This window comes from Myotis daubentonii, chromosome 11, assembly GCF_963259705.1.
Source record: "Myotis daubentonii chromosome 11, mMyoDau2.1, whole genome shotgun sequence".
Taxonomy (NCBI): Eukaryota; Metazoa; Chordata; class Mammalia; order Chiroptera; family Vespertilionidae; genus Myotis; species Myotis daubentonii.
The window spans coordinates 64,526,596-64,541,544 of NC_081850.1; the positions used below are offsets into that span (position 1 = coordinate 64,526,596).

The 14,949-nt window shown below is 45.6% G+C and overlaps 1 protein-coding gene across 4 annotated transcripts in view; it reads right to left on the bottom strand.

Annotated features, from left to right (window-relative positions):
• Positions 1-2,411: 2,411 nt before the first annotated feature.
• The window catches only part of SUSD1 (sushi domain containing 1), a 92,772-nt gene continuing 80,234 nt past the window's right edge, over positions 2,412-14,949 (bottom strand). For 3 of the 4 annotated variants that reach the window (XM_059657652.1, XM_059657653.1, XM_059657650.1), the window contains 3 exons: positions 14,048-14,087; positions 7,230-7,323; positions 2,412-6,879 (listed from right to left, as the gene is read on the bottom strand). In XM_059657652.1, coding sequence (XP_059513635.1) covers position 6,879; positions 7,230-7,323; positions 14,048-14,087 — 135 coding nt within the window. In that variant the 3' untranslated portion in view covers positions 2,412-6,878. The remainder of the gene's footprint in view (positions 6,880-7,229; positions 7,324-14,047; positions 14,088-14,949) is intronic. The other variant, XR_009447698.1, reaches the window with a different exon arrangement.

Here is a 14,949-nt window from a genome sequence, read left to right on the forward strand (position 1 = left end):
AGAAATATAATTTCTATGAATATCTAGTATGGGTTTTATTATTTTTTGGGGGGGGTAGTCTCATTAGAGTTACAACTTGTGTATCAGCTGTAACTCCTGTACCCCTACCTACCTCCTGTACCCCTTCAATACTCACCCAATCCAATGCACCAACTCCTTCATTTTTACTTTGGTAATGTCTCCTTGACATTGGACCTTCCTCTCTAGTCCCTGGATTGCAATCTTTAATGTCTCTCTTTTTGAAATGTCTTGCCTTGGTTCACATTCTTATGTTCCCCTCTCCCATTACTAGAATTTTCCTCCTGGTCTTCTCCACCTGACAAAACCCTAATAACCCTTCACAGTCCAGCTCAAACTCCCCCTGAGGAGCCTTGGCTGGCCTCCTGCTCGTCGTCCTTCTGCTCGTCACCGAACCACGGTGTAGTGTAGAAACCCCATCACCGAAGGCGATCAGTAAGCTACTTGCTGGGTGTTGTGAAATGAAGCCTGCACTGATTTCTCAATCACGGGGTAGGTTCAGGGTCAAAACAGGAGCAAATGACATCAGTTCATTTCAGTTTGGCAAGAGTTCCATTTGCTCAGAAGGAATGCCACATGAACACCGGATGGGACAGAACTCGACACTTCCAGTCTCATTCCTCTGAAAATGTATTCAGAAGCTTCCTGGGGACACTCAAAGGAGAGGGCACAAGGCAAGACCTCCTTCAGGTTTAAACAATATGACTCAGAGAGAAATGATCAAGGGGGAGCCATCCATGAGACGAGTCGTGTTAGGCAAGAAAATAAAGAAGTGCTACCTGGGTGTAGAGAGGAGGGAGACACACGTTGCGTTGAGCTAGGATGGAAATCACCCCTAGCCTTTAGAGAGTGAAAACTGTAGTCAGCTGTCTGATGTCCACCTGGCTTCCTACTCCGACGTTCCCACAGAGAACACTTGTTGCTCCGTTTTTGCTGGTGTGAGAAAATTCAAACGCAGGTATGACCGCCAGAGAAGAACATCAGCAGACTTGCCGTGAATCGTCTGATCATTTTCCCCCTTGCAGGAGGATCTTACAGCTTTTCCTTTTGATGTGTAAGGCTTGTATGTAGTAAACCTATTAACTCTTTGTTAACCATACTGATTGCAAACAAGTTTCCCCCCAAATGGTTAGATAGTTATTCCCACACTTCCCTAATAATCCATCATCCCCACTAATTTGAAATTGTCACCAAGGCTTGATAGTTAGCCGGGAGTATATGCACTTCTCCAAATGACAGACAGGCAGGCCCCTAAAGATGGGATCAAGGTTGGGCCCAGAGCAACTCCCAGACAATTGGACAATGACATTCAGGAAACTAGTAGTTTAAAAAAACAAGCCAACCAACCAGCAAGACTTTTCCTGAGAATAATTTTTTAAAAATAATAATCTACACACTTTGGACTTAGAGTTTGCGATATAGATATTGAGTTTGGAACATTTCCAAAATAAAATATAACGCAGAGTAAGTTAAGTGATGATTTCTCTTTCTGTGCATCAAATCCTATTCCTTTGTGGTAGGGATGGTTTAAAAAGCTTCCCTTTCACTCTAAGGATTCAGTCCAAACCTTATGAAAATAGATGTAAGCGACTCGGATGACCTATCACCACCCTTAGAATGGGGTTCCTAAGGAGCTCCCTCAGAATTAGACGGGAATGCACCCAGATCCGAGAATTATGGACCTTCTCGGTTTAAACGCTTGAAAACTCAGCATAGCTGGGCATCCTCCCCTTTGGACTCGACTGAGTCTCAGGCTCTCATTTCACTTAGAAAGTATCTGCTCAAAAGAGGTTCTTTTTCCTGTTGTTCAGGTCAAACAATTGACTTTCCCTTCCATTTACCAGAAGGTAGCATGATGCCTGACCAAGCAAGCAAGTTTGCAAAGCAGAAATCATGTAGCAAAAAAGGTGAGTCCATTTGGAAACTTTATCAGAGTTTGCAAAAATGCAGGCTAATGCACGGCAGCAGACTAGAGGTAGTGGGAACTGCATGTTCTTGGGAAACTGGTGAACACATCCCCAAGAAAAATGTTGAGATTTTGAGGGGGAACATAACCAAATAATTATCTAGTGTATGTACTATAAATATATGTACATGAATAAATATACAATAAAAGCTGAGAACACTCTGAGAATCAACTGAACAAGAGTGGTAGCTTTGGCTTGGTATATAAAAAAAGTATTTCACAATTACAGTATGTGGTACTGGCACAGAAATGGATCAGTAGAACAAAAAAGGAAGTTCAGAAATAGACTTTAGGATATAATTTAGTATGATCCAAATCACTAGGGGAAAAACTAACAATCAATGACTATTAACAGGACAACTGGCTAAACCATTTAGCAACAATTAAAAATATATATATTCCCCCAACCCCACTCCTTATACTTAAATAAATTTCAGATGTTAAGTATTTTATTTTCAACTGCTGCATTATATTTCTCACCTTGAGAATGGAAGTTCTGAGCATGGCACCAAAGGCAAAATACATAGGAAAGAGACTGATAAATTTGACTATACAAATTTAAAGTTTTTATGTGGCAATTTATAACACAAACAAGGTCAAGGGAAATGATAAACTATGAAAGTTTGTTTACAAAACACAGGGTGTCCCAAAATATATAAATATACACTTTGAATAATTATTAATTCCAATGAGCTAAATCTGAAAGAAAGAAACATCAATTGAGCTATCAGTTGTTGAAGTGTATATACATTTTTTGGGAGCCCCTGTATATGACAGCTAAGAGTGAAAATTACTATGATACACAGGGCTTTTTCAAACCAATAAAAGACAAACATGCCAAGTACTGAGAAAAAAGAAAAGTCACCAAGACAGAATTACAAATGACCAATCCACATGAAAAATAGTCAAGAATATACAAATAAAACACTGAGACAGCATTTTCACCTACCAGATTAACGAAGATTAGAGATATCAGTAATGCCTAGTGGTGTTGCAGCTTTCTGCAGGTGAGAGTATAAACTTCCTGTGAGATTCCTCTGACAATATGTAGTAAATATAAAATGTAAATAGTGGTTTTCATTACAACAATTTCACTTCTAAGAAGTTAGCCTAAGTAATAATTGCATACAATTATGCAGACTTGTATAAGGATAATAAACATCTGGAAACATTCTAAGTGCCCAATAGAGTACTGATGAGATAAATTATGATTCAAACTTTTTAATGCAAGCATTATTAACATGGAGGATGTGTTGATGAATGAAAGAAGCATATTACAAAACTACATGCATAGTTTGACCTCATTATGGGAAGAAGGAGAAAAAGGAGGAAAAGAAGGAGGTGGAGGAGGATGAGGATGAGGATGAGGATGAGGAGGAGGAGGAGGAGGGAAGGGGAAGAGGAAGAAGCAGAAGGAGGAGGAAAAAGCAGGAAGAAGAGAAAAGAAAGGAAGGAAGGAAGGAAGGAAGGAAGGAAGGAAGGAAGGAAGGAAGGAAGGGAGGGGATAGTTTGGATATATAAAGACCTGACTCTCCCAAGAACCAAAAGGGCTGTCCAAAGGTTAGCTCAAGGTCTATGAAATCCCAGCAATGAGAACTAGGCTTGCAGTCAGAAGACTTGGCCCACAATTCAAGTCACATATCTGTCTGAATCCATTTTCCATTCTAAATTATGGTAAACAATAACCCCTAACATTCCCACCACACAGAACTGTTGTGAGAATGAAGTGAAAAACCACGTACAAACAGAAACTAAGGTGGAGATAAATAAAAGCTATGAGCCGCACACACACACACACACACACACACACACACACACACACACAATCAGCCAGGAAACAATGAGCTCTGTATCTGGGCAGTGCCCCACTTTGGGTTCCTAGTCTAGAAGGGAGCTCAAGACTAGATCTCAGTGCCCACCCCTCCACACTGTCCCAAGACAGCCAACAGGGAAGGTCCTTCCTTCCTCCATCCCCACCGTGGGACCCAGCTTTATGTCTGGCACTCATTACCCAATTCCGGGTGCCACCTGACCTGTCCTTCGATAGAAGGACCCACATTCTCCCAGGAAGACGAACTGTCAGTCTCCTGAGATGCCCTCCCCCCTTAACCTGGAATCCATTTTGTGGGGGAAAAGAGCAATATAGCGGTAAAGCTACCAGGCGACTTTAGAAAGCTGAAAGCTGCTTTCACGTTGATGAGAAAGCTGTTAGGAGCGAACTGCAGAAAGATGGCACATCCTTTCCGCAAATGCTCAGCACCTGCTTCTGTTAAGGATTAACACTGAGGGACTCTGTTACAATCTGGAACATCTAGAGGAAGCAGCAAAGTCCATGCTTTTGCTATCTTAGTAGTCTTGCCTGAACAGTTTTCATATTTCTGCACGGTACCCAAAAGTGCATTTTACTTAATAGTTATTTTAACTAGGATTTTTTATGCTAAGCAAGTGGGATTTCCCAATGACAATTATGCTAAGTTTCCATGCGGACCACCGTAGCTTGTTCAGAAGTTAATTCTAGAGCTGGAAATTAGGGGGGCTATGAAAACATTTGTTGTTTACATAGCCAGTATTAAAAAAAAAAAAGGAAGAGCCTGGCTGGCATGGCTCAGTGGTTGAGTGTCGACCTATGAGCCAGGAGGTCACGGTTCGATTCCCAGTCAGGGCACATGCCTAGGTTTTGGGCTCGATCCCCAGTGTGGGGCGTGAAGGAGGCATGCTCATAATTTCCCTCTCTCTCTCTCTCCCTCCCTCCCTCCCTCTGTATCTGGGCAGCCCCTCCCCCTTCATCTCTAAAATTAAAAAAATTATTTTTAAAAAGGAAGAGGAGGAGCGGGGGAGAGGAAAGGCTTAGATTCTCGCTTGGGGCAGAGGAAAATCCTTATTCATCAGCGATCCTACCCTATATAATCACAATAATGTGTAATGATTCCAATTTTCATTCAAGCTGTGAAAACAGTATGAGTTTGAATTGTTGCACATAAAATGAAAAGTAGAAAGCTGTCTGCATCAATCTATTGAGAGCTCTACTCTATAATTCACCTGAGACGAGAGCAGGAATAGTTCTAAATGTGGATCCTAAGTTGTAGTCTGAGGTAGTACTTCAGAGGATGAAGGACAATTATTTCTAATACTGCCCCGTACTGGCAGGGGCCAGGGCTGACAGCTGGCACTGAACGCCCAAGTGTCGGGATATTACCTCCATCTCTCTGACTCCTCCCAAGGACATGGATGCACCTGGGGCTGGAGCCCTCAGGGCGGAGCAACCGCACGGGCATTTTGCACCTGTTCCTATTGTCTGCTCATCTGCCTACAAGCCCAGGCTACTCAAATCTGTCCCTCGCCAATAAGCCCAGGAAGCCGGTGGAGAACCCGCCAGCCCACCCTGTGGGCAAGGCTGTCCCTTTTCCTCAGGGCTGCAATGTTTTCCAATTCTAGGATCATGTTCTTACACGCCGCACCCGGAGGTTGTGCAATGTAACTGTCCTCCCTTTGTCTCCCCCACGCTTCTTATTCTCCGGGCCTGGGAAGGGAGGGAGGAGGAGAAACCACTGTTACTTAGGGAAGTCACGAGCCTCTGCTTTTCTTCTCCGTTGGCTTCTTACTGAGCCTTGGAGTTACATGTCAGTCAGGGAGGAAAGTTAAATACACATTCACTTTGGAAGTCAAATCTGCACTCCACCTGTCAACGCAGCATCGTCACAGTAGGCCCAGGACAGCCTCCACCTAATGCGTCGTGGTTCACGATAGAGAGGCAGCCGTCGTTGCTGTGGGTAAACGGGATGATCACGGTACCCACATTGTTCCCCCTCCCCTGGAAACATGGATTCTGGCCATGGGCTTGATATTGTTCCAACCCAGTGTTACTATGTGAATCTAAAGGGGGGCACAGAGCACTTTTATGAGACCCTCATTAATAAAAATAATTAACCAAGGCTGCTATAAATATTCATATTCAAGAGAATGGTCTAAATTCACAGAATATTTTTCCTCAAACCAACACTTATGGATTTTGAACACGTAAGACTAATGGGACTGTATCAAACAGACATGGCAGGGAACATACCCTTTCTAATTAGATGTCAATTAATTATAGGAAAAGGGCTGCTCTACAGTGTTTGACAAGCTGGCCTGGGTCAGTGATCTCTATCCTTTTCATGACCTTTCTCAGTCAAATTCTAATCCAAACTTAAATCCATCTCACCCAGTCGGTGTTGCTCAGTGGCTGAGCACTGACCTATGACCCACCAAGTCACGGTTCAATTCCCAATCAGGGCACATGCTTGGGTTTCAGGCTCGATCCTCATTGTGGGGCATGCAGGAGGCAGCCAGTCAATGATTTTCTCTCATCAGTGATGTTTTATTTCTCTCCCCCCTCCCTTCCTTTCTCTGAAATCAATGAAAATATATTTAAAACACACACACACACGAACAAAAAAACTTAAGTCCATCTCATTGCTTATTGTAAAAGAATGGATTCCAAATTAATTAACAAAGATGCTATAAAAGAAGACACAGAGATCCTCTGGCATTCAATGTCTGGAGGAGCTGTCTCTCGGGCCTCACTCAGAGGAAGATGCAGGCCCAGCCCATGTGATCTGTAGCCCGTGGTCAATATTCCATCATATATCAAGGGTCTCAAGTTCATAGACACCAAACTGGTTGTGTATGTAGCAGGGGAGACGTCAGCAATTCCTGAGTTTCCTCCTTTTGGGGGGTTCCATAGTTACCATCTTGAATCCAGGAATGGGGCCAAGCTGGGAATGGAGAACGTCACAGGCCCCCACACACCTGGATGGAAGCCATGCACCTGGATGGAAGGTGCTCTATGCAGACACCTGAGAAGCTGTCATAACATCTGCCGCAGCAGCAGTGCATCCGCCCCACGTAGCACCCATCTGCAATCAAGACATGGAGGAGGAAAGAGAGTCCATTGGCACACTTTGGTTTTCCCATGGTGCATCCCTGTGAGCAGCCCAGGCACATTCATGAGAAGCTGCATGAGAGAAGAGCCACCACTCTGAGTGGCCAGGGCAGCCATCACTCACCTGGCTCTTCCCCTGGGACAGGAGGGCATCCCCACCACCCTAAGGTACAGAGTTACTCATGCCTTTTGCCTGCTGAGTGTCCATTGTGCCCAGGACAACCTCCACCCGTATCCCTTTGACCCTCTCAATCCCAGCCTCTTCATGACCCCAGCCCCATCCTCCCTCCGCTGCACTCATTTCTCAAAAACAGGCTCACATACCACACTGCTAAGAAGGATAGGAACGCGAGCACCATCACGACAGCCACGGAGCCCAGCCCAACGCCTACCATCTGCTGCAGCGTGAGGGATGAATCTGTGGGACAAAACCACACACTGAGCCCACAGTGCCCGGATCACGCCCGCCCAGGAGGCGCACACCCACCTGTGCTCACCCCGTTTTAACCCCAAACTTGGCTCCATGTAACAAACCATCCCGGAAATGCCCAGAGAGCCTCCTGCCCCCTGGGTTGGCCCCGAGGATGCAGGGCCTCAGGAAAACAGTGCCAGGGTATTTCTGAAAAGGAGGCATAAAACCAGGCCACACTCAAGTCACAAGGGAGGAAAAGACGGACCTTGGAGAGCATACAAATGCAGCACACTGTGTGCTTTGGTTGGTCCTCTCTCAAGTCAATCACTTATGGCTAGACTAGACTTATGGGCAGTTTTCCTTTGCATTGAGGAAGAAGTCGTTCCGACATCACTTGGATTTTTTGCTCAAAAAATGATAGCTCCAATAGTTGAATAGAGCAAATCAATCCTGTCTGTTGGTAGACGTATCTCTCATTTTCCCTTCACATCAGCAAGAGTGGTACCTCCCTGTTCTGCTCAGGTTCCCCTGGGGACAAAATAAGAACATTGATGTAAAAGCTCTTTGAAAGACGTTAATATTTCTATTTGGGGTGCATCACATGCCAACTTCTGGGAGATCCCTGGTTATAAACTGGAAAAGACCCACATGTGAGGTATACATTTGGGCCCAGAAACTGTCATGTTCAGTTCTGTCATGTTCTAAACTAGTGGCCATGTTTTAATTTGCAAACACTTATTAGCACTTACTACGTGCCAGACCCTGTTCTAATTACTTCCCCTAACCACCCAGTGGGTACTATTTTTTCACAGCAGCACCTAGACTAGCCTGTAAATAAATGGGAAAAAATGGGTGTACACCAGGGCCCAGAATTTGTGAGGCCATCTAGACCTCTGCCAATCACAATTATGAAGGTTTTATTTTATTTTTTAAATATATTTTTATTGATTTCAGAGGGGGAGGGAGGGGAAGAGAGAGAGAGAGAAACATTAATGATGAGAGAGACTCATTGATCGGCTGCCTAACGCTCACCCCACACTGGGGATCGAGCCCACAACCCAAGCATATGCCCTGACCAGGAATCGAACTGTGACCTCCTGGTTCATAAGTTGATGCTCAACCACTAAGCCATACCAGCTGGGCTAGGCTTATATCTTGATATAAATCTTATCTGGATTATTTAATTTGACAAGGACACCCCTACTATGCTTTTTCATCAAACTGTACTTCTGGTTCCCTATTAATCATTCAACCCAATTCCATAAATTCTGATTAAGCACCTAATGTGTGCTGGGTACTACTCCAGTTCTTCAAATGGTCTCCCTCCAGGGTAGGAAATCTGGTAAGAAAAGACAAGTGTACCATTGTTCTAAAGCAGGGGTGGAGAACATCTGGCCTGGAGGCCATATAAGGCCCATGAAATCATTTAGTCTAGCCTGCCAAGGCATTAGGGGTGAGTTAATTAAATGTTTGACCATATATAGCAGGCTCATTTTTAAGTTGGTAATTCTGTATGGCCCTCGGATGATGTTATAAATACCCAAATGGCCCTTGGCAGAAAAAAGGCTCCCCATCCCTGCTCTAAAGTACGGCAGAGTGGCTAAAGAGAGGAAGAAATAGAGATCCTGTCCCATCGAGCACACAGAAAAAGCTTCAGGAAGAAGGTGGCCCTTGGTTTAAGTCTTGAAGAACAGGTGGGACTGTAATAAGGAGAGATTACTGGAAGGGTATAGGGCAATCCAGATGGAAGTAAGCATGTAATCGTATGAGCAAGACATGAAGGAGAGAAGGCAGGGCCATATCCAGCGAGGGCTGATATATAAGTTTGCGTGAAGAAGAATGAGAGATGCAATTAGAAAGGTACATTGGTGTCACACTGAGGCTTGGAAATAAAACTAAAAAGTCATGGAGAACTATGGAAAACTGTCAAGGGAAATAATAAAATCAGAGCTGAAATCTAGAAATATGAGTCAGGTGGTGGCGTGCAGGCTAGGGAGAAGAGGGAAACCCTGAACACTTGTGATGGGAAATGAGACAGGAGGCTTTACCAGTCGTCCATGCTAGGAAGTGAACACAGAGATGAAAATCAGAGAGGCATGCCCAGTCGTGCAAAATGTGGGCAGAAAGAGAAAGAGGAGAAGTGACTGACTCAGAGGTTTCTGTCTGCAGCTGAAGAATGTTCCCTGATTGCAGTTTATCATTTCCTATGTATTAAATGACCTCGCTTTGCGACTCAAGAAATCAGACTCACAGTCCTTTGTGGCGGGAAGGGATCGCAGAGATCTTGGGAAGAGGCCACCGAGAATCAGCCAAGTTAAATATCATTTCAAGCCATTCGGCTGATTAGTAGCAGATCTCGGGCAAGGAAGCCCAGGCCTTTGCGTTTCCCATCAAACCCACTGCTGGTTCCCTGGTAACCATCACAAAGCCCTTTTACGGGCAATTTGCGAAAGGTAAACATCATAATTCATGACTGGGCAAAGGAAAGAATGGGCCTTTTGCTTGGCATGAGTGAAATGGAACAATTTCTCCTTTTCACAGAAGAGATTGCCAGAGGTTAGTGTACAACACAGGTTAATTATGTACATAGAAAAATATGTGCTAGCATTCCCCTCGGAATTTCAACATACCCATGGGTGTTCTATTACCTCCAGATCTTTCCAGTAGTTTGAATTCAAAGGTTCACACTCACTTTCAGTGTTGGTCCTTAATTTGAGAGGCGGGGGCGGGGGGGGGGGGGGGGACTGCCAAATGCCACTTAGATATTTCCAAAGCAAAGTCCTTCCTGTCTAACTTAATCATAGTAGAATGCAGCCAGCTCGTTGGCCATTTCTTCTACCCAGTTTGAGTGTTTGCCAATCACAGTTGCTGAAAGCAGTGGCATCTGGAAGTTATCAATTCTATGTCCGGGATACTTGCACATCTCTATTCTTCTGAAAAAAGCACCTCTTTTCCTTGTGGCCACCACTCCATTCCTACCCTTAGCGCTTCAGGGAATGGACTGGCAGAGAAATGTCCCAGTGTTGAATGTCTGGCTGTTTCTTGTGGCTTTCATTCAACTCCAAGAAAGGGAGCTTAGCCTGTCTGCACCCAGAAAGGAATAGCACACATCTTTGTTAAGCAAGGTCCTCACTTATTATGCTGAGTGAAATACGTCACACAAAGAAGGACAAATTCTATATGAGCTCCCTTTTATGTAGAATCTAATGAAGCTGAACTCATCAAAACAGAGAATAGAATGGTAGTTGCCAGGGGGTGGGGGAAATGGGGAGATGTTGATGTAAGGGTACAAACTTCCAGTTATGAGATGTTCTGGGGATCTACTGCATAGCATGGTGACCATAGTTAACAATACTGTATTGTAAACTGCAAAGTTGCTAGGAGAGTAGATCTCCTATGTTCATCTATATATATAAAGAGCCAGGGTCCATAACGACCGAAGGCTGACCAAACACCGGAAGTCAGTGCTGGGCTGCCGAGGCGACCCAGCACTGACTGCAGCCTGTGCTGGCGCAGCAACCCAGCACTGACTGCTGAGGGAGCTGCAGATCAGGCCCGGAGAGAGACCTGCAGAGAGAGAGGCAGGGTCTGATCCGCAGCCTCTGTGGCAGCTGTTGATCAGCTGTTGCCTCTCTCTTTCTCTCTGGGCTTCGCCAGCAGCCGTGCTTCTGTTTCTCTCCAGGCCTCTGTGGAGGCTACTAATCAGACCTGCCTCTTTGATCAGGCCCAGAGAGAGGCCTGGAGATGCCGACTGGCATAGAAACCGACCAATCAGAACCTCATCTGGGTGAAGTGCCAGAAGCCAATGGCTGTCTAGGAGGCAGAGCTTTTGACGCTGACTGGCATTGAAACTGACCAATCAGAACCTAATCTAGGTGAACAGCGAAGGCAGAACCTAAGGTGGGGGCTGAGGAGGGGTTTTAAGGGCAACAGCTGTTTGGTGTAAGGTGTAAGAAAGCGGTTCAATTTTTTAATGACCGTTTTGGCAATATAGTACATATGGCTGGCTATCAGTTCAGATATAGGGATTATGTGTTTTTGTCTCCCAAGAGCATCTCCTCCTGCTGAAAAAGGCTTCCTCCCCCATTTAAGCAATCCTATCCTATATAATCTATCTATACTAATAAAAGGATAATATGCTAATTAGACCGGGTCGACCTGCCATCTTCCGGACGTCCGACTTCCTTCTAGACAAAGCCATCTTGGTGGGGGCCGAGGCAGAAGCCATTAGGGGCGATTGGGCTAGCAGGGGAGGGGAGTTGGGGACAAGATCAGGCCAGCAGGGGAGGGGAGTTGGGGGTGAGATCAGGGCAGCGGGGGAGGGCAGTTAGGGGCAATGAGGCAGGCAGAGGCAGTTGGGGGCAACCAGGGCAGCAGGGGAGGACAGTTGGGGTCAAGATCAGGCCAGCAGGGGAGGGCAGTTGGGGGTGATATCAGGGCAGCGGGGGAGGGCAGTTGGGAGCAAGATCAGGCTGGCAGGGAGGGCAGTTGGGGGCGATCAGGCTGGCAGGGGAGCAGTTAGGCATTGATCAGGCTGGCAGGGGAGTGGTTAGGGGCAATCAGGCAGGCAGGCAGGCGAGTGGTTGGAAGCCAGCAGTCCCAGATTTTGAGAGGGATGTCCAATTGCCGGTTTAGGCCCACAGGGATTGGGCCTAAACCGGAAGTCAGACATCCCCTGAGGGGTCCCAGATTGGAGAGGGTGCAAGCTGGGCTGAGGGGAGCCCCCTCCCCAGAGCACAAATTTCATGCACTAGGCCTCTAATGTGTGTGTGTGTGTGTGTGTGTGTGTATGTATATGGTTATTTTGTGAGATGATGGAGGTGTTAAGTAACTTTATTGGGGTAGTCATTTTATAATACACATGTATGCCAAATTATACACATTATACACTTCAAACTTACATGATATCATGCCAATTATATATTCATTCTTTCTCAATAAAGCTGGAGATAAGAGAGCAAGAGAGAAACCTTCACTGTCTGGCCATCCATAAGCTAAGATGGTTCGTGGTCAGGTACTACCCTTCCCAACTGAAAAACCAAGTCCTCTACCCTTGGTGAAGTTGGTGTGAGTAGAGTAAAAAGAGGAGAAATAAGCTGAGGGGATGAGCAGACAAATGAAGAAAGCCTAATTCCCCAGGTCCCCCTCAAGCATTTCCTGCTAAGTCCCCTCTAATGACAGGGTAGGAATCTCCCTGAAAGCAAGGTTACATCCGCTCTTCCTCACCACCCCAGCCTCTTGTTGTATGCTGCTCTGAAGTAAGGGACAGGATGTAAGGGGTTAAACTGATACTGCGGGCTATGGGCAGAATTCCTCAGGAAGTTGCTAGGACTCATAAACCACAGGGAAAGGGTCCAGACTCAAAGGTCGTAAACTTGACAAGATTTCTGGTATTAGCTATAAACTAATGGAATTCTGGGAATCAAGTCCCCTGGCTGGCTGCTGGGGAAATCCCAGCCTGGCATACAAGGATACAAGGACCTGTCATGGCTTAATCCCTGAGGCAAGTCCCCGCCTGGATAAGTGCATGTAGGAAGCAGGAGGTTTAAACTGTACAGCACTCAGCAGAGCTCCTCCCAGCTCATCTCTTCGATGTGGCTTCGGAGGAAATAGACAAGGCTACTCCCCAACAGGCAGACCCAGGAAAAGACCGAGGCAGCCCAACCGACTGATCAAGTGACCCATTCTGCGGCCAGGGCAAGGGGTACTTGCTTTTCCTCCCCAGCATGAGGTGGTCATTGTTCTAGGCCCCCTGACCAGTGCACAGTACTGTAGTTTTTCCTCCTTTCTAAGTGAAAGTACTTATTGTTTTTCCTTTCATAATATATACTGTGGTTTGAGAATGGCAGCCGTTTCGTCATGGATTGCTAAACAGATCGTGAGAAGCACATCTGGATTTGATGGAGAAGAACGGAACCATGCCTGGGAATCTTGGTCTTGGAGCTGGAGGCAGTCAGAGACCCCCGTTTGAGTTATCTTCCACGAGGGTGCCACTTGTGGTTGTGTGGCGGACCATTCCATTTCCTTAATGGAAGATGTCTTTCTTAATGGCATGTGTGTATGTATGTGTACATGCAAAGCAGCCAAACGGCTGGAAGCAATGGGCTGCTGTAGCTCTTTGTTGTCGTCTGCCAGCATGTTTTTCTGTGCCTCTTTTCCTGATGGGGATCATGTCCCCCTCCTACTGCAACGCTGATGGGGTTGTCTATCACATCGATCTGCCCCCAACCAGTCATATGAGTAAGCCCCAAACCCAAGATAGACCAATCATCGTACCCCATCTCCTGTGTACAGTGACTCATCCAACAGACAGTCACATACCCTAGGAGAAAAGGCGTTCCCTGAACTGAGGAACTTTCTGTGCCTACTGAAGTTGCTAAGGTGTGGTAGCTGGGGCCCATCCCTCCCTACCACATGGCTTATAGTCAAAGAAAATGATGCCAACTCACACTTAGAAACAGAGCAGAGACAAGAGACAGAAAGAGAGAACCCCACACATGGTGCTGAGTCCCAAGTCCCAGTTCCTGGGGTCCTGGGGATGCTGCTCTTATGGGACTTCCATAAACTCCCACCCTTAGACTCCCATTCTTCTCAGCTTTCTGCTTAAGCTGCTATGAGATGGGTTTCTGGCACCTGTGACAATTTCAAAAGAAATCTCACTAACATACACTTGATGCTGCAGACTGGACATAGAGATGAGGACAGGGTTCGTAGCAGAAAAGGGTTTTACCTTTCACCTGAGCCCACACTGCACAGGAGCATCTTCTCACCTGTAACGGCAAACACAGCAACATGTTTAAGCTGATGGCACAATCTGTCTGTCAGCATATCTCACTCTCCAAGTTTCAGCTCTTAATTTGAACTAGAACATCTTTGAAGTCTCATCTAGCTCCAACATATTACATCTCAACCATGTGATCACCAGGTGTTCAGGGGACTGGCAAGTGACCCCAGGGATCACTTCGATAGCTTTCCATCGATCTCAGAAAGCACACCCTATGGGTAAACAACAGGAATGGCAGTAAGTTTCATTCCCCTTGTCAGCGCTGAGCAACTGGCACTGACCCACAGGAGAATGATGTTGAAAAGATTCTGAGGACAGATCCAGGCTCAGCAAGAAGTTTTGATGCACATGATAGGCAAGGCTACTAGAACTCCTGGCACATAATACTTCACCTATAATGATGACACTTATCTGGCAACCACATTTGCCCAAACAGTAGCCAAGAACCAGGAAGAAAGGGAAAAGAACATGTATGGCCCGACTAGGTGGCTCAGTGGTTGAGCGTCGACCTATGAACCAGATCACAGTTTGATTCTCGGTCAGGGCACATGCACAGGTTGCAGGCTCCTTTCCAAGTAAAGGGTGTGTAGGAGGCAGTCGCTCAATGATTCTTTTTCATCATTGTTGTCTCTCTCTCCTCTCTCTCTCTCTCTCTCTCTCTCTCTCTCTCTCTCTCTCTTTTCTTCTCTAAAAGCAATAACAATATATTTTAAAAAATTATTAAGATGGTACATTTTATTTTACCACAACTAAAATTAAATATTTTTTAAAATCACTACTATAATGTTCTGGAATTAGACGGTGGTGGGGGTTGCACAAGCTTGTGAACACACTAAAAAACACAGAAT